At 40.6% G+C, this 18,314-nt stretch overlaps 1 protein-coding gene across 1 annotated transcript in view; it reads left to right on the top strand.

The window, feature by feature from the left end:
• The window catches only part of LOC126473791 (hyaluronan mediated motility receptor-like), a 129,414-nt gene that overhangs the window by 77,658 nt on the left and 33,442 nt on the right, over positions 1-18,314 (top strand). Inside the window, exon 3 of the mRNA XM_050101065.1 lies at positions 1,045-4,061. Coding sequence (XP_049957022.1) covers positions 1,045-4,061 — 3,017 coding nt within the window. The remainder of the gene's footprint in view (positions 1-1,044; positions 4,062-18,314) is intronic.

The raw sequence follows: 18,314 nt of genomic DNA, 5'->3' as shown, positions 1-18,314 counted from the left end.
TATTAATTGCAAATTAATATTTTTTTTTACCTTGTGTTCATGGAACTACCCCTTCTGTTGAACTACGTAGTTTCTGTTGACTATTGCAGTCTTTGTGCTTGCTACTTAATTTGTGGATGATTTGAGCATTATAGGATTTCATGGAGCCTTGCATTTGTACACGGAACAAGAGTTTTAAATTGAGAGTTTTAATAAATTTATCATTTATGTTTGGTTAGGTCAGTAAATCCTTAAACTTTTTAGTGCTGGAGATTCATGCTCCAGAGTAATATATGTTCCTCTGGTCTGCATCAATACTGTGATTGGATGCTTTTTCTTCTTCATTTTTTGCCAATGTCTGGGTTGGATGCTTTTTCTTTCTTCATTTTTTGCCAATATCTTCATACTCTGAAATATACTTTATAAGAATGGATTTTATTCATTGAGCAGATTTCGGATTGCACGTCAGAACAAACAATAGTGTTCCCTGCTATAAGTTTGAGCTACTGTCTGTTTTCTCTCTTCCCCAAAAAGCAATGGGGCACTCAGAGTATCGTAATGCCTTGATGAGGGTTCGCTTCACCAAACATTAAGAAATATGTCTGTTCACAGACTTCTTGCCTAATCTTCCAAATTTGAAGTCATCCATGATGCAAGAAGTGTCACATATTTCAACACCCAACCTTTGCAATGCAGTCAATTTAAAGCAATGGTCTGTGAGTAGAATTACTGATGGTACAGTTTATTAACATCTTGTGGGAATATTGTTTGTAATTTATCAACAAGACAATGTCAGAAATATTATAGTGAGAAATATGATGGAAATCATCTGACTCACTTGGGTCACACCATACAATACTAATACATTAAGACTCTATAGACAGACTCAGCTGATCATCTATGTACATATCACATATTATTATTTCTGCTTCAAGCTTTCACTGTTACTATATTTTATTCGTGTTGTTCAGACCAATATTGAAAGATTTGTGTTTGGACATGAAATAAATCACAGCTGGTATTTTAGTGCAGGCATTTATTCTAAACTGAATTCTTTATTTTCAGCCACAACCACCAAGGAAACTAAGAGAGAATTCCCAGAGATCCAGGTCCCAAACCACTGGATTGCAGCATGCTGGTAAAAAGGACAGTGCGACAGATACAGAAGACATTGACACACAGTCAGATGATGGCTGCTTCAACTGTGATGGCAAAAGGAGATTGCGATTTGATAGCATGGACAGATCATTTACCAGTGAAAAAATTGAGGAATTGTCAAGAGAATTGAAAGAATGTAGAAGTAGGTGTCTGTCATTAGAGGTTGCAATTTCTCAATTGGAAATTGACAAAAAGAATTTAAGCAGTATTCAAAATGAAATGACTGAAGAGTTATCTAAAAATAAATTGTCCCTTCAGACAAGTCAAGATAAATGTTGTGTTTTGAATAATGAGCTTGAACTGATGAAAGAAACATTGCAAGCCGAAAAGATAAAATATCAGGAACTCAAGAATTCACATGATGAAGAGTACAGGATGCTGGAAGAATCCCACAGGAGACTTAATGAAACTTTCAATGATCTTAAACAGGGTTCAGAAAAATTGCAACGTGACTGGGAATCTCAAGTGTTGGAAGAGAAAGCTATAAATTCTGACTTATCATCAAAGGTTGCACAAAAACAGCAGATGATACTTATGTTACAGGGTGAACTTTCATCATTGGAAGTTGAGTTTGAGGACTGCAAAGCAGAACGTGATAAAATGGTCAGTGAGCATAACATAGAAAAGGCTGCATTGCTGTGTGAATATAGCAAAAATATTGAAAAGCTTGAAAAACAGATAGAACAGATAGAAAGCAGGCATTCTGTAGAAAAGCTTGCTCTTGAGGAACAGCTTAGAAACTTGGAGACAGATTGCACAGAATATAAGATGGCAAAAACTAGTTTGGAAGCTGTGCTGAGTGCCAAGGAAATGGAGGTCTCAGAGTTGATTGCAGAGTGTGAAATCCAGAAAGCAGAGTATGCTGACATGAAACTGAAACATGATAAAGATTTTAAGATCTTATTAGAGCAGTTTCAGAACTTAAACGATACATTTTCGTATATAAATAGATTTTCTGAGGAATGTGCACTGAAACTAAAAGAAATAAGTTTAAAGTATGAAACATTGATAAAGCACATTTTGCAACTGCATAGCAATAAAGTCAAGGAGCTGGAGAATTATATGGACTTAAAGATAGAAGGTATGAAGAGAGACTCAGAAAAAACAATTTCTGATTTAGAGGAATCAGTTTTGCTGTTAAAGAAAGAAAAAGTCGATACTGAGGACAAGTTAGCCTTGAAAACTGAAGAACTCCATAGAATATCTGCTGCTTTAGCTGTGTTACAGGATGAAATAGGTCAGATTACAGCCACACGAGATAAACTTAGAGTTTCAAATGTTGAGCAGCAGGTAACAATAGCAGAACTGAAAGACAAATTGGATTCTGTAAGTGTGGAGCACAACCTGTGTAAAGAATCGATGGCAACTCTGAAATGCTCCTTAGAAGCATCCGAGGATCAGAATCGTAAATTTGAAGTTGGCAATAGAAATCTTAGAGACAGCTTGCAGGCTCTAGGTGTTCGTCTTTTGGAAAGTGAGAAAGATGTGGAGCAACTGACTGCGACAAGGGACCAGCTTGAAGCAGAAAAAGAAGAATTAATGGCAGAAGTGGCAGGCTACAAGGAGAAACTGATCACACAAGAGGAAGAATTACAAAAGATCGAAAAAGAAAATCTGAGGCAGATAGAACAAATCCGAAATGAGCTGCTTAAGAAAATAGATACTTTAAAATGTAAATCAGTACTGAAAACTCAGAATATGCAGAGTATGAGACATGACGTAGATTCATTTGCTGGTCAACTTTCTATGTTTACAGAAAAATTGCATCAAGTAAATGAATATGTTGTACGTTTAGAAACTGCATCACAAGAGCAAGATGCAAACATTCAAGAACTCCAGATGCGATTGCAGGCAAGTGAAAAAGAACTCTTACAAACCCAAAGTTCTTTGGAGCTGCAGGCAAAGTCCTACGAAGAACGCATATCTGAGCTAGAGGATGCACTGAAGCGGTCAGAAGCAGAGATTGATGTTATTGCTGAAAAATTGGACCACCACAAAGAATGTGCTCAGAAACAGATTGGTCAGCTTATGCAGGAACTTGAAGTAAACAGAGACTTTTCTCAGAAATCAGCACAGCATATAGTTGATTTAACAGCATTAAATGCAGATATTCAAGCTTGTGTAGATAATTTGTCAGTGCAAAACATGGATCTTAAAAGAAATGTGGAAGTTAGTGGTAATGAAATAATGGACATAACTCTTCAATTGAACTGTGCCTTACTAAAACAAAGCCAGTGTGAGACTGAACTTAATAAATTAAAACTGGAGAGAGACGAAATCACAGTAAATTTATCAACACTGAAAAAATGCAGTGAAGAATATTTGAAGCAAATATCTAATCTTGAAAATATAAAGATTATCAAAGAAAAGGAAATAGAAGCAGCTGAGAGTAATATAGTCAGACTTCAGTGTGAAGTTGCTTCAAAAGATGAGGCAATTAGAGAGCTGAAATCAGAGTTGGATGAATTTAAAGAAAGATACAGTCCAGAAAAGTTTGAAGCTGCAGAAAAAAAGTTTCTTGAAGCAGAAAATACTAAGTCACAGCTGATGTCTCAAATTCAGCAGCTTAAAGATGAAATTTCAGGTTCACTGTCAGAGCTTTCAACAAACAAGTTACTACTCGAAGAAAAATCTCAAGAGCTTGAGAAACTGCAACTGACAATTCAAGATATGCAAAATATTTTGAATGACAAGCAGCATGAAATTGATTGCCTTAGCCAAGAGAAGAATGACCTCCAGCAGTGTAAGATTTTGGCTGACAAAGAGTTGGCAAAAGCAGAACAAGAAATAAAGTTTCTGAAATTGTCAGTTAAGAAACTTGAAGCAGAAACAAAAAATATTGATAAATGTGAACTTGCTGAGCTTGAAAACACTGTGGTGGAATTGAGATTGAAGTTGACGACTGCAGAGGACCAATTTAACAGGTATTTTTGAGACTTGTTCTTGTTTTTCCTTCACTGCAGACATTAAAGTTGTTGTTCTCTGTGCAAAAAAAATCTTACTACTCATACGTGGACTACTGAATTGCAGAGGAAAGAAAGGGGAGTATGTAAGCAAAATTTGGTACTCTTGCCAAATAAGGTTGCTGACAGGATCTAGGTTGGCAGTTATTTTTGCAGTATAAATCATTTCAGATCAGGAGTCTCGACTGCTACTTAAGGAAGTGTTTGATTACATATATTTGTGGCAGTTATGATTTCACTTATAGCAAAATGTAATGGCGAAACCAAGCACCATGAAAATCAATACCGCATTAAACAGACCTGTTGCCTCCCCATCGACACCTACTCCTACAACTCACTTGGCCAGTCATTTCTCTTTCAGGGGGACAGGGTGAGGTATAGTCTCCCATAGAACCAGGCCTAGTAAAGCACAGTTGTGTTCAAAGCCTCCTTTGAGGTACGGAAATTTCATTTCTATTCAATGCAGGCACAGCTGTGTACATATTTCGACACTTGACTGGCTTTTTTTACTGCACTAATGTAGGGTTACTGTTGCTATGTTAGACAGTCAAAATTTTTACATCTTAGGTTTACTGTTATGTTTTTAAAAAAGCCAGCAACACTTTGTCGTTTCTTCATATTTGGTTGCAATCACTGACAGTGTTGCACTAACAGTCACACCGTTCATCGTTGGTTATTCCCATGTGCCCTCATTACCAATGCAGCTCTATCTCAGCCGTGTTGCCAGCTAATGGGTGGTTATAATTAAAGTGCAGCTATCCACATAGCTCCATTAAGGGCTGTAATTATTATATGCCAGTGGAACATGGTAGATATTCTAATGTGTTAATGCTGAACTGATTTAGGCTGGAAAAAAAATTGGCTCCAATTTTATCCACCCGGTGCAAATCTGGTGGTGTTAATGCAAGAAAGATGTATGGCAATGTTTCCATATGTAATGGATTAGGAACAGGATGTGGGCAGGATAGGTCAAACAAATGACAAAGGCATAATGTTGATTTTTTTTTTTTTTATTATTAACTGCCACTTACCCAGTTTGTTCAGTATGATCACCAGAGAGGTCAATGAGATGCTCTATTCTTAAAACAACATAATCAACGGTCCAACAATGTAGCAAAAGACAGATCGCTACTTACTGTACAGAAGACTTTTTAAGTTGCAGACAGTCACAATTAAGACAATTACATAAAAATTTTGGCCACAGCCTTCATCAGCAAAAGAGAAACACACACCATTCATACATATAAGCAAGCACGTCTCATGCCACAACTGCCAACTCCAGCATGTCGGGCCAGAATGCATGGTGTGTGTTTCTCTTTTGCTGATGAAGGCTGTGGCTGGAAGTTTTGTATAAGTTACTTTTAATTGTGTCTGTCTGCAACTTAACATGTCTTCTTTGCAGTAAGTAGCAATCTGTCATTTCCTGCATTGTTAATATTCCTACATGGAGTTTCCATTGTTGTAATCAACAGTTGCTCGCAACAGTTCTGGTAGAATCTGAGCAATGTGTTCCTGTATACTTTCCCTCATATCAGGTAGAGATTGAATGTTCCCTGGTAAATGCATTCTTTGTTACTTACCTGGAGTGAAAGGTCATGAAAATGCAGATCAGGTGACCTTGCAACCATGCAACCGGATAACCTCACATTTGTGGAAGGTTATATTAAGCAGATCTTTCACTGTTCAGTTGACAAGAGGTGTTGCCCTATCTTTCATGAAAATCGTGGCTTCCACACAGTTGCACTTTTCCAAAGCAGTAATCATATGCTGTACAGTAAGGTCTTGATAATGTGCAGATGTCACAGTACACCTGACAGGTGCTCTGGGTGTATTATCTCAAGGAAGAATGGACCAAGAATAAAGGTGCTTATGAATCCACACTACAGTCACATACTGCAAGTGCAGTGGCTCTTTGTGCACAACAAGCACTTTAACAGTACCACAAATTTGGCACTTCTGTGTACTTATTGCAGCCTGTTGTGTAAAATGTGCTTCGTCAGTCCATAAAATGTTGCTTGGCCGCATGTAATTAACGTCAGCCTGTACCAGAAAGCAAACAGGAAGTTCAGAATGTTGCTGCAGCTCATGGGATTTCAGTTGCTGCACTGTCTGGATCTTGTACAGGTACCAGTGTAAGATAGCTCATAAACCTGTCTGTACTATTGACCATGGGATGGACAATTCTAGTGACACAGTGCAATCACTAGTACTCCTCAGGTCACATGCTGCACAGTCAGTTACAGAAACACAACCTCGTCAATAACTTCCACCAGGATAGGGTGCCTTCCTCTTCTAGGTGCCTCATGAAGCTCACCTGGGTATTCAAATTTCATTACCATGTTCTTTAAACTATTTCAGAAGTTGAAAATACCGCTTCAGCTGTAAATTTCTGTTATAAATTTCTTTTATAAAAGAAATTTACAACTGAAGCAGTATTTTCAACCTCTGATATAATGCTCAGTTGCGTATGTTCTTCCAACAGGATTGTTTGTTTAAACTATTTATTAACATTAGTCGGCAATACTCTATCAGTGCATTACTGTAATTGCTGCCATTCACTTAACAGTATCACTAACAGTGCACAGTCTCTCTTCTCAGTAGCTATATTGTTCACTCATTTATGGTGTGTAAAATGACGGCATGGAAGTCGTACTGTCATACAAACTGTGTACAGTGCCAGACTTGCACCTGGTGACCAAAATTGGGACTAACTTTTTTCCCCAGCATAAATCAGTTGCACATTAATGCTTTAGCATATATACCAAGTTTTGCTGCCATACAATAATTACAGCCCACACTGGGCCTCTGTGAGTTGCTACATTTTAATTGTAACCATCCAGTACAAGCAGAAATTGAGCAGTTGTCATTCAGTAAAAGCCAAATGGTACATTCTTTCTTTTATTAGAGTAACAAACCACTTGCTTACCTGTTTTGTGCACAGCTCTGACTGCTTCCTGGGGAGCCCTTGTTCTCAAGACCACTTGACTAGCCACTGACAAGGATGCAAAATATACCTTTTTCCCCCTTCTTTTCTCCTCTAAACAGATTACGAAGTATTTGCTATATTCATAACAGCGAAATTTAGTGTTCGCTTAAGTCCAGTAACAATAGGCATATAGCTTCTCACACAGTTGCCTTGCCTCTAGAGTGAAGTGCTAATCACAGAGTATTTGTACTTGAATTTCGACCAACACCGAAAAGTGAACTGACATTGCAGAGAATGTCGGACCAACACAACACAACACAACACAACACAACACAACACAACACAACAGTCGCAGAAAATATAAATGTTACTAATGACTAATGCAAGTGCCCAGGACAAAATGTTCAAAGAACATGGATTTAAAAGCTTTTACTGTTGTTTTAAGATATGGGCACAGTTAATATATTGAACTTGAAGATATGTCAGTGATTGAATTACTTGGAAAGCAAACTGGACACTGTCTCAACTGACAGCTTAATTCATATACTCACATTGTCTCTGAAAGACAATGTAGCTATTGATGAGTTATGCCTAGTTTTCATCACAGTTATGATTGAAACAAGTTAACCACTTACCTTACTAATGGAAGTTGGCTTCTGGTTCCTGATCTCGTTAGTTAAATCGTCACTCGTTAGACAATTGACAGTGATTTGGGTTTGGAGCATTTTGCAACACTCCAATGTAGTTCACAAAAAGGGCAAACAAGTTTGTCATGTCATTGTTTACACTTAATTTTAATTAGGTTAAAATCTTCTTTGAGTGTCATGTAAGATTGTATTTCTGTCTGTGAACCTGTTTACATATTTTGAAAGGAGAGAATGTGGAAACTTCTTGTTTCTCAAATAATACTGGTAAGTTGGAATTTCAAACCATATGTACAAACATTGTTTTAGGTGATATGAATTTTATTTTTCACTAGTTATACTAATAAGCGACTATGACATGCAAAATAGCCAGAGTTGTCTTGGAACCAAATAAATTTACCACAAAATAACAGTAAATGTTTGTCTAACAAATTTGTTTCCTGTGGCTTCAGTAGTTTCAGGAAAATAGACAGAAGAGCTATGTTTTTAGCATGAGACAGTGTTCTCTGCCATTCAGCACTGACTTTATTTTGAGTTATTGCTGACATGTTCTGTAAATTTCACAGTATTTCAGTTTTGTTGCTTGTTTATAAGGAAATTTTTGTATGGATGTGGAAGGCCAGTTGCTAACATTGAAGTTGTAATAGATGCAGTCTGTTGTAACCAATCAGTTTGCATGTCATCTTTAGGTAGTGCAAGTGGTAATCACCTATTAACTACTGTGAAGTTAGTGCTGAAAACTGAGATGGCCAAGTGTTCTATGGTGGGGGGACACATGTTGAACTATGCTATCAAAGGAACCTTCAGAGAAAGGAAATACCAAGGAACAAACATTGAAGTTAAGTAGATGTGCAGCAACTGTTAAGATAGTATAGGTGGCGCAGAGGGACTCAACAAAAAGATTAAAGTCCTATGAGAGGCGTAGTGCTACCAGGCCTAATTGCAGGGAGGAAAGCTGCAGAAATCCAAAGTTCTGCATTGGAGATAGTCACTGGTTTGACATTCGCATGACTTGTCCCGAGTCTACACTCTGTTCAAAAAATGTAGGGTTTTATAGGCAAGGAATCTCTTCAGCTTCACATGTGGTAGGGACAGTCTGCCAATCCTGTGTGTCAGTTTTCATTGAGCATCACAGAACTGTTTGAAGTGCGCTCACCTTCCTTCGTGTATGGTCGCAAGTGAAGGTTCCTTGCATTTATTGGTGTAAATAACAATAATAATAATAATAATAATAATAATAATAATAATAATAAGTTGACATTATACCAATTATTCTATCAACTACAGGAGTCATACCACACAATATCCACCAGTACATCAATGCAATACAGCTACATCCAAACTTATACATACAACTGCAGAAATCCGTAATTATTGATACATGTTCAATTACCCGAAAGTTCCTAAATGCAATATAACATATACCGTACAGTTAAAAGGAAGTCACGCTTGATCAAGGTCCGCGTCACTTTCCATTTTTGACCAGACATAACGTCTGAGGAAAGAAAGAATAATAATAATAATAATAGTTGTCTGCGCGATGTTTGGTGGGCTGGGGCTGGCTGTTGCTATTCTTGCCTTACTGGAGTGTGAGTCCATCTGTTCAAAAGTATTCCTTCAGCATTGCCAGGTATAGGTAACACCATGAGCTATGAATCTGTAGGAGGGTGAGTTAAGACCCTCTCACACAGGGTAAGGTTCACTGCAAGTTTGCTAGATGGTGCGACTGTCGGCTTGCAGATGGGGGTGACGGCTATCTCACATGCTGAATCTCTATCATGGTGTATGATATGAGGCAGAAGCTTGCTGGTTGGTGTGACTCCATGAATGGTAAGGTGCCAAGCTGGCCAAACCGCAGTCTTTCTCAAACTAGTGTAAAAAATAAAAAATAAAAAAACTGTGGTAAAAAATTTGATTCTTCCACGTATCATTGCTTCATGATGAACTGTCTGTCATTTTTGTTAGTGGAAATATTTATTGTGATATTTTAGGATTAAGTAAAATACTGCAAGAATTTCGGAAAGTTTGCAGTGAAAAATAGAGGTTGCTATGAATTTGCGTTTGGTGCGTGTTAAGTCATATGTTGCTGCATATAAAATGTAGCTAATTTATTGAATTTTTCTGTAAACTTTGAAAAATATTGCTATATATTACCTCTCTGCTCCAGCCACACGTGGGGACGACCGACACATACATTAAGGACTCAGGACATTTCACTGAGAAGCTGAAGAAACTGAAACTTGCACCAAACGACATCCTGGTCAGCTTTGATGTTATTTCGTTATTTACGAAAGTGCCACTCAGTGACGCTCTGGAGCACATCGGTTCCATGTTCCCGCAAGACATCAAAAAGCTCTTCCATGCATGTCTCACCACAAGCTATTTCACGTGGAATGGAGATTTCTAAGAACAGCTGGAAGGTGTCGCCATGGGTAGTCCTCTCAGTCCAGTGGTGGCCAACTTCATCATGGAACAATTCGAAGCACAGGCACTGGACTCGGCGACTTGCAAACCTAAGGCGTGGTACAGGTACGTCGATGATACTTTTGTGGTGTGGAGCCATGGTGAAGAACAGCTCGGTGAATTCCTGAGACATTTGAACAGCCTCCATGCCAACATAACATTTACCATGGAAGTAGAAAAGGACAAGAAACTGCCATTTCTAGATGTGCTAGTCACAAGGGACGGCGAAAACCTGGGACACAGCATGTATCGGAAACCGACACACACGGACCGATACCTGCACAATCTGTCAAACCACCACCCGAGCCAGAAAAGGGGCATGATTAGTACGCTCGTAACGAGAGCAGGACGAATATGTGAGCCTCAACACCTCAAACGAGAAATGCAACACCTGGAAACTGTTCTGTGGAGCAATGGGTACTCCACAAATTACATTAGAAGTGTAACAGAGCCAAATACTCAGCGAAGTAAGGAACCAGAAAAAGAAATGTCGGGTACGGCCTTTCTGCCATACATTCCCAGAGTGACGGACAGAATCGGCCGTATATTGCGCAAACACGGCATAAAGACGATTTTCAAACCGACAAGGAAGATCAAAGAGTGTCTTAGATCGGCGAAGGAGAAAAGAGACCCACTTGCAATGTCGGGAATATACCGTATACCATGCACATGCGAAAAAGTTTGTCGGAATGACTGGACGATCAATTAACACCAGGATTAAAGAGCATAAGCGACATTGCAGGTTGGGGCAGGTGGAGAAATCGGCCATGGCAGAGCACGCACTGAGTGAGACCGACCACGTAATAAAATTCGCCGACACGGAAGTTCTGGCTGTAGAGAAGCAATATCACACGCGCTTGTTCAGAGAAGCTGTAGAAATCCAAAAACACGCGAGTTTCAACAAGAAAGAGGAAAGCCTTAAGGTAAACGGATCCTGGCTGCCCGTACTGCAGCGAATGACCGTCACAGGTAGCAAGAGGAGAACCGCACCGGAAATGACCGCGGAGAAGCCCTCAGACGTTGACGCGCCAGGTACATATAGTCTACGCCCGCGAGCTCGGCTCCAGTTCACCACCGGCAATGGAGGGTGAAGCTTTGACAATGCCAGCCACTCATGCTGGCAAAACATCAGAAAAATCATTAGATGAATGTCGGCCGAAGAACCCGAGATAGAAGCCAACAGGCAGTTTGTCAACAAGTGGCCACGAAAGCCTCAACAATTACATAAGGGATACATTCAGTGGCTTAATGGAAACGGCTGTTGTATGCACTTGCCACATTCCTAATGTATCTTTGCTAGTTACTTTGGACTGAGTTGATGTAATAGGAAAGCATTTTGTTTCACATTGCGATGGACACGTTCAATGCAGCCATTTGCCTGGGGGTGAAAAGGGGTGGTTCTTCATTTTTTAGTTCTCAGCAATTTGCAAACTTGGACAAATAAGGCAGACATAAAATTGGTTCCTTGATTGGTTATGATGGCTTCAGGGCTTCCAAAAAGGACAAGATGATCTACAAAAGCTCGTGCTACTGTTTCAGCAGAAATGTCAGCGATGGGTACCAAAATAAGGTATCGGGAAAAGTGATCAAGCTACAAACTGAAAGGGTTTTGATGCCTCAGGAAGAGATTGTAAGGGAATTTTGATTCGTGGGGGTGGTGCTCTCAGGACGCATGGTAGGCAATTTTTTTATATACTTAGCAACATATCGCCATCCCACCAATACTTTGTGGCAATGCGGATGTTTGTGGCTCTTTGTCCACTAGGGCAAGCTTGGATGCTGTTACGGCATTGGGCAATAATTCTGGATTGTAAGTCTTTAGGTATTAATATACGTTTACCCTTGGGGTGTCTTGCAGTATAGAATTTCATCCTCCGTAACAAAATACAAGTGGGAGTGATACTGGTGATATTTTGAGTCATTCTCCAGTGAGTCTTTTAATTCATCAATTAACACATCACATGTTTGAGCTACTCTCACTTTCGTACTAAGGGTGTCAGTATTCTGGTGCAATCTTCCAGCTTTGTGTAGCACTTGGTAATCATACTCCCTCAGTTTCAGAGCCCAGCGGGTGAGAGGGCTGCTAGGATCTTTTAAACTTAATAGCCACTGAAGTGCTGCATGATCTGTTACTATTGTAAACTTTCTCCCATAAAGATAGCATCTAAAATAGTTGACTCCAAACAGCAATTCTTTCTCCGCAGAACTGTAATTATTTCTGCCTGGTTCAGCTGACAGGATGCGTAACCAATTGGTGTTTCCTCTCTGTCAATAATGCATGATGTATATGACCCTGGACAACCGGGAGATCCGGGAAATCTCTGTCAATAATGCATGATGTATACGACCCTGGACAACCGGGAGATCCGGGAAAAACCCAGGAATTTTCTCATCCGCGAGAAAACCGGGAAAAATCCGGGAATTCTTTAGAATTCCGGGAATTTTTCACTGTTTTAATTTTCAGTTAAATTTTTGTGATTTTGAATGGTAAGAACCAATACGCTTACAGAGGATATTATTGTATCCCGCAACTGCAGAATAATACTGCAACAACAAAACATGAACGGGAGGGGGGGAGGGCAACAAAAATAAAATTTAAGTTCCAAAGGAAATGCGCCGTATACAACACAGTGCTCATACAATCGTCTGCCAACAGTAAAATGTGTCAAAGGCTTTAGGAACACTATGCAATGCTTTATATGAACAAATTGCCTTCGATGAGCGTGACGTGACAACTGTTTAAATTAGATTCGTTTGAGCAGATGCGGGCGGGCTCTTGCACATGCGCAGTTGAGTCGCGTATGAGTAGTACCTTCTCCCGCTTCTGGTTGCGATAGTGTGGCTGGGCACCACTACTTAATATTGCCCCTGTTCGGAAATATTGTAGATCCGGGGCTAATGCACAGAACAGTCAGAGTTGTGGTGGGGAGGTGGGTCGTCTCCACATGACCTGTATTTATGTTGAGTGATTTTGTTGTTTCCTCTTCGTTTATTGCTCTCACGTTAAATGATAACAAAACGGATTTTTGTGGCTGGGCAGGCTAAAATTGTTAATAGTTTCAGATTTTATTTCCACCTTTGACAGTCAGGCATTAATCTCCTTACAGAACAATGAAGTTATTTGCTAAAGAGGTTTGGCTTTTATTAATCCTTTCTACTGAGGCAGTCAATTTATTTGAAACGAAGTGTTTAATTTCACACTATTGGCTAGTTTCAACTGTTCCCTGCATTTCAAGTGCACGTATGGCATTATGCTATAATAAAGAACCAAACATGAGTACTGGTACTCCAAGAAAATTTACATAAGGGTGTGCATTTTAAGCCGAATTATGCATTTTAGTATGGCTTGCGAAATCCCGACGCTCTTGAAGTATCCTTTGATGTCTTGTTTCTTTTATGACATAATGTAAGATCTTCTAATGTTCTGCACATAAGAACATATGGGCTTCCTGCGTCATTGTAGCTGCGCAAGTGTGGTGATGCCAGTTATCTGGCGCTTTCTTGCAACTGCTGAAATGAACCTATTTCTAACAGGTCGCAGGAAGATATTGCGAATGGTGGTTTGAAAAGCGTTACATTAAAAGCAGATTTCTTTTACGCAAGATGAACTATGTGCGAGAATGTACGATGAATTTCTTAAATCACAAAGCGCTTGACTCTCATTTAAAAGTCAACTATTTGAGGACGACCATTTAGAAGAATTTATAGCCCAGAAGATGAGACCGTTGCGTCGTTATTAAAAATTTTAATGGCACATTTGTGTGATGTATCTTAAAGTATAACATGCGCAAAAAAGATCAACATTATATGTGGAAGCTTAGCTTCTCTTCCAACTTATTAATCTTTGAGATCAATATTATATGTGAATGCTATGTATATTAATTTAAGCCATTAAGTTATTTGTGTATTCCCGCTACTTGAGAGTGATCTTGCTATTGGCTGACTACATCATGTGTCTATTGCTGTCATCAGCTGGTGAGATCACGTAAATGAGCTATGACGCTTACTAAAGCGCATCGCAGTCTCGATTTCAATGCTTTGGAAGGTGACATGCGTTGTTTGTTGGAATTAAAATTTATACCATCGTAATATGAAAATATGCAGGGTACATGTTGCTGCACATGAAAGGTATAAACGTGTTTTTCGCCCTGAGTTTCGTTTTCTAAAGTGCCGAGAAATTCTACGTCGGTATATAAAACCATAAACATTCATAGGATTCTATCTTCTGGTAAACCTTCCGGGAAGAGTATACTGTCACTTAACACGGAAAAAAGTGTATTTTCATCCGGGAGAAAGTGTGTTTTTAACCGGGAAATCCGGGAATTTTTTTTCCTTGTCCACGTATACACCCTGATAATGGTGGGTTTCCTCATAGAGACTGATGGTTTGCATTCTGTAATCTACTACACTCTGATAGTGGTGGATGAAATCACTCTCCAGGATGACGTCAAAATCTCGCCTTCGTTTTCGAATTACGTTCATGTCAAAAGGGTCCAATTTTCAACTTGGCATGCCTGCTCATATTAAAAAATTGGATGCGTTTGTTCGTTTGGATGCACCAAACAGGCAATAAAATGCACCACCTCCTCTTGCAACTTCGCGAGTTGTGTGGCATCATGCAACGAGGCAGGTGATGGTATCTTTACCTCTCCTCCAACATATGGGTCGATTCCATGTATAAATAAGTCAATCAAGTGGGCTTCCACCTGCTCAATTAACACCTCATTATGGACGGGATCCGAATCCAGAGTGTAAGTGCGGCAAGCCACAGTGCGGATTTGGTCAGCAAATGCCTCTACATCCTCCCCTTGTTTCTGGCAGAGGATGAACAACTTGTCCCTGTAATAGTGGGTGTCACGTCTGTCCAAATATCTCTCTTTCAACCCAGCTTCTAACGTGGCAAGAGGTGGTGTCCCTAAGGGTGTGAACTTATTCGATATAGGTACGGTTGTCACCTGACAATTTAAGGCGGAGTACAGTTAATAGGAAATCGTTTAGCCAAGCGCAAGCGCACCCACCATCTCGGACAGTTTATAGAAAGGAATTTATTTGTTCATTGGGTTTCTCGGAAAACGTCGGGATAAAGTTGACTGCAGGGAAACTGTTAGCCAAAGTTGCAATGTATGCCTGGGGTACTATGCTACTGGAGGTGCTTGTAGCCATCATTTGTGGCGCAGCAGGGTGTGTTTCTGACTTATATTGGCAAACTTGGTTTGAGCCAATTTTTGAAATTCTTCTGTTAATTCTATCTTCCTTAACATTAATCTCTCTGTTTCTGCTTGGAGGGTAGCTACTGTGTCTGCTTTTTCTGTAGGTGGGGAGTTCCCTCTGCTAGTGGCGGTACTATGGGTTTGAGGCATGGTTACAATTTTAGGACATGTGGTGCTCGCCAAAAACTTAACAATGAGAGCACAAAAAAAGGGCCTATACTCGATAGCAAGGAGGCAGCGACAAAGAAAAACTGAGTGATGAACTTACAGGAGCCATAGTTGCGGCAGTGGTAGGTCATCTATGGCTGCACTTCGTTGGATGACAGTGGCAGGAAACAGCGGTGAAGGTGATGTTGGCAGTGTCAACAGCTGTGTAACGTGCCTCAGGTAGTCAGCCGGAACATGCAAGTTTCCTGGATGGCAGCACGTGGCCAGAACATGCCCCCACGCTACATCGGAGCGGCTCGGACGCCGACTACCCGCTCCGTGCGTAGCACCGGACTGCCTGGAAGCGCTGCGGCTGGCTGTGTGGTGCAGCGAAGTGCTTGGCCACGCAAGTGACCTGAGGTTTGCTGCGGCAGCTGTTTGGAAAGAATGCTGAGACGGCTAAAGACTGCGTGACAAACACGTATGCGTGTCTTATTGCACATTGCATCTGTCGCATCAAGCATAAAGCACTACTGGCAGCTCCATTGGGTATGGCAGTTAGACGGGCCTAACGGTGAGCTATTCCACTCCCTGACACCAGGTGTTAACGTGTCAGGATTGGCGAGGAAGGGAAAGCAATGGGCACCCTTTGAGGTGAAAAATCAAACATATTTTAAATGCATGGATGTTTAATTCTGTAAAAAGGAAAGTCAGGCCTAGAGAAGGTGCCGAAACTGAATGGGCTGCTGCACAAGAGGGTAGAAGAGGAGAGCATCTGGTCGGGTCAGAAACTGCCAGCAGAAGAGAGCAGACGGCGTGTCCGCTCCCGGTGGCTGGCCGTGATTCCACCCCCATGCGACCACCTCCAAACCTCCCTATTGGTCGGCCAAATTGTAGGTGCGCGTTCGGTAGCATTACCTCATCAGCAATACGTGAGTTTAGCTGCTGATGGTTCAACACATAGCTTCAAAGTGGTTCTGTCCAGTTTTGGAACATGACTGATCTGCGGCAACTGGCCACCAGGCAGAAGGCACTGATAGGCATCAAGCGAGAAATAAAAATCAAATTTTATACTATTAAATTCATTCAATATCAGGCCCCCACTGTACACGTATCTCGGTGAGCTGTCCTCCTTTGGCTCCCCTGCGACAGACTCTTCAGTTACTGGACTTGTTGCCATTAACACTTATTCTTTTTTTAAATGAAAGACATAACATCTACATCTACATCTATACTCCGCGAGCCACCTTACGGTGTGTGGCGGAGGGTACTTATTGTACCACTATCTGATCCCCCCTTCCCTGTTCCATTCACGAATTGTGCGTGGGAAGAACGACTGCTTGTAAGTCTCCGTATTTGCTCTAATTTCTCGGATCTTTTCGTTGTGATCATTACGCGAGATATATGTGGGCGGTAGTAATATATTGCCCATCTCTTCCCGGAATGTGCTCTCTCGTAATTTCGATAATAAACCTCTCCGTATTGCGTAACGCCTTTCTTGAAGTGTCCGCCACTGGAGCTTGTTCAGCATCTCCGTAACGCTCTCGCGCTGACTAAATGTCCCCATGACGAATCGCGCTGCTTTTCGCTGGATCATGTCTATCTCTTCTATTAATCCAACCTGGTAAGGGTCCCATACTGATGAGCAATACTCAAGAATCGGACGAACAAGCGTTTTGTAAGCTACTTCTTTCGTCGATGAGTCACATTTTCTTAGAATTCTTCCTATGAATCTCAACCTGGCGCCTGCTTTTCCCACTATTTGTTTTATGTGATCATTCCACTTCAGATCGCTCCGGATAGTAACTCCTAAGTATTTTACGGTCGTTACCGCTTCCAATGATTTACCACCTATGGCATAATCGTACTGGAATGGATTTCTGCCCCTATGTATGCGCATTATATTACATTTATCTACGTTTAGGGAAAGCTGCCAGCTGTCGCACCATGCATTAATCCTCTGCAGGTCCTCCTGGAGTACGTACGAGTCTTCTGATGTTGCTACTTTCTTGTAGACAACCGTGTCATCTGCAAATAGCCTCACGGAGCTACCGATGTTGTCAACTAAGTCATTTATGTATATTGTAAACAATAAAGGTCCTATCACGCTTCCCTGCGGTACTCCCGAAATTACCTCTACATCTGCAGATTTTGAACCGTTAAGAATGACATGTTGTGTTCTTTCTTCTAGGAAATCCTGAATCCAATCACAAACCTGGTCCGATATTCCGTAAGCTCGTATTTTTTTCACTAAACGTAAGTGCGGAACCGTATCAAATGCCTTCCTGAAGTCCAGGAATACGGCATCAATCTGCTCGCCAGTGTCTACGGCACTGTGAATTTCTTGGGCAAATAGGGCGAGCTGAGTTTCACATGATCTCTGTTTGCGGAATCCATGTTGGTTATGATGAAGGAGATTTGTATTATCTAAGAACGTCATAATACGAGAACACAAAACATGTTCCATTATTCTACAACAGATTGACGTAAGCGAAATAGGCCTATAATTATTCGCATCTGATTTATGACCCTTCTTGAAAATGGGAACGACCTGCGCTTTCTTCCAGTCGCTAGGTACTTTACGTTCTTCCAGCGATCTACGATAAATTGCTGATAGAAAGGGGGCAAGTTCTTTAGCATAATCACTGTAGAATCTTAAGGGTATCTCGTCTGGTCCGGATGCTTTTCCGCTACTAAGTGATAGCAGTTGTTTTTCAATTCCGATATCGTTTATTTCAATATTTTCCATTTTGGCGTCCGTGCGACGGCTGAAGTCAGGGACCGTGTTACGATTTTCCGCAGTGAAACAGTTTCGGAACACTGA

This window comes from Schistocerca serialis, chromosome 4 (assembly GCF_023864345.2).
Source record: "Schistocerca serialis cubense isolate TAMUIC-IGC-003099 chromosome 4, iqSchSeri2.2, whole genome shotgun sequence".
In the NCBI taxonomy this organism is placed as follows: Eukaryota; Metazoa; Arthropoda; class Insecta; order Orthoptera; family Acrididae; genus Schistocerca; species Schistocerca serialis.
The sequence above is the reverse complement of the archived record's forward strand: the minus strand, read 5'-3'. Positions and strand labels throughout refer to the sequence as shown.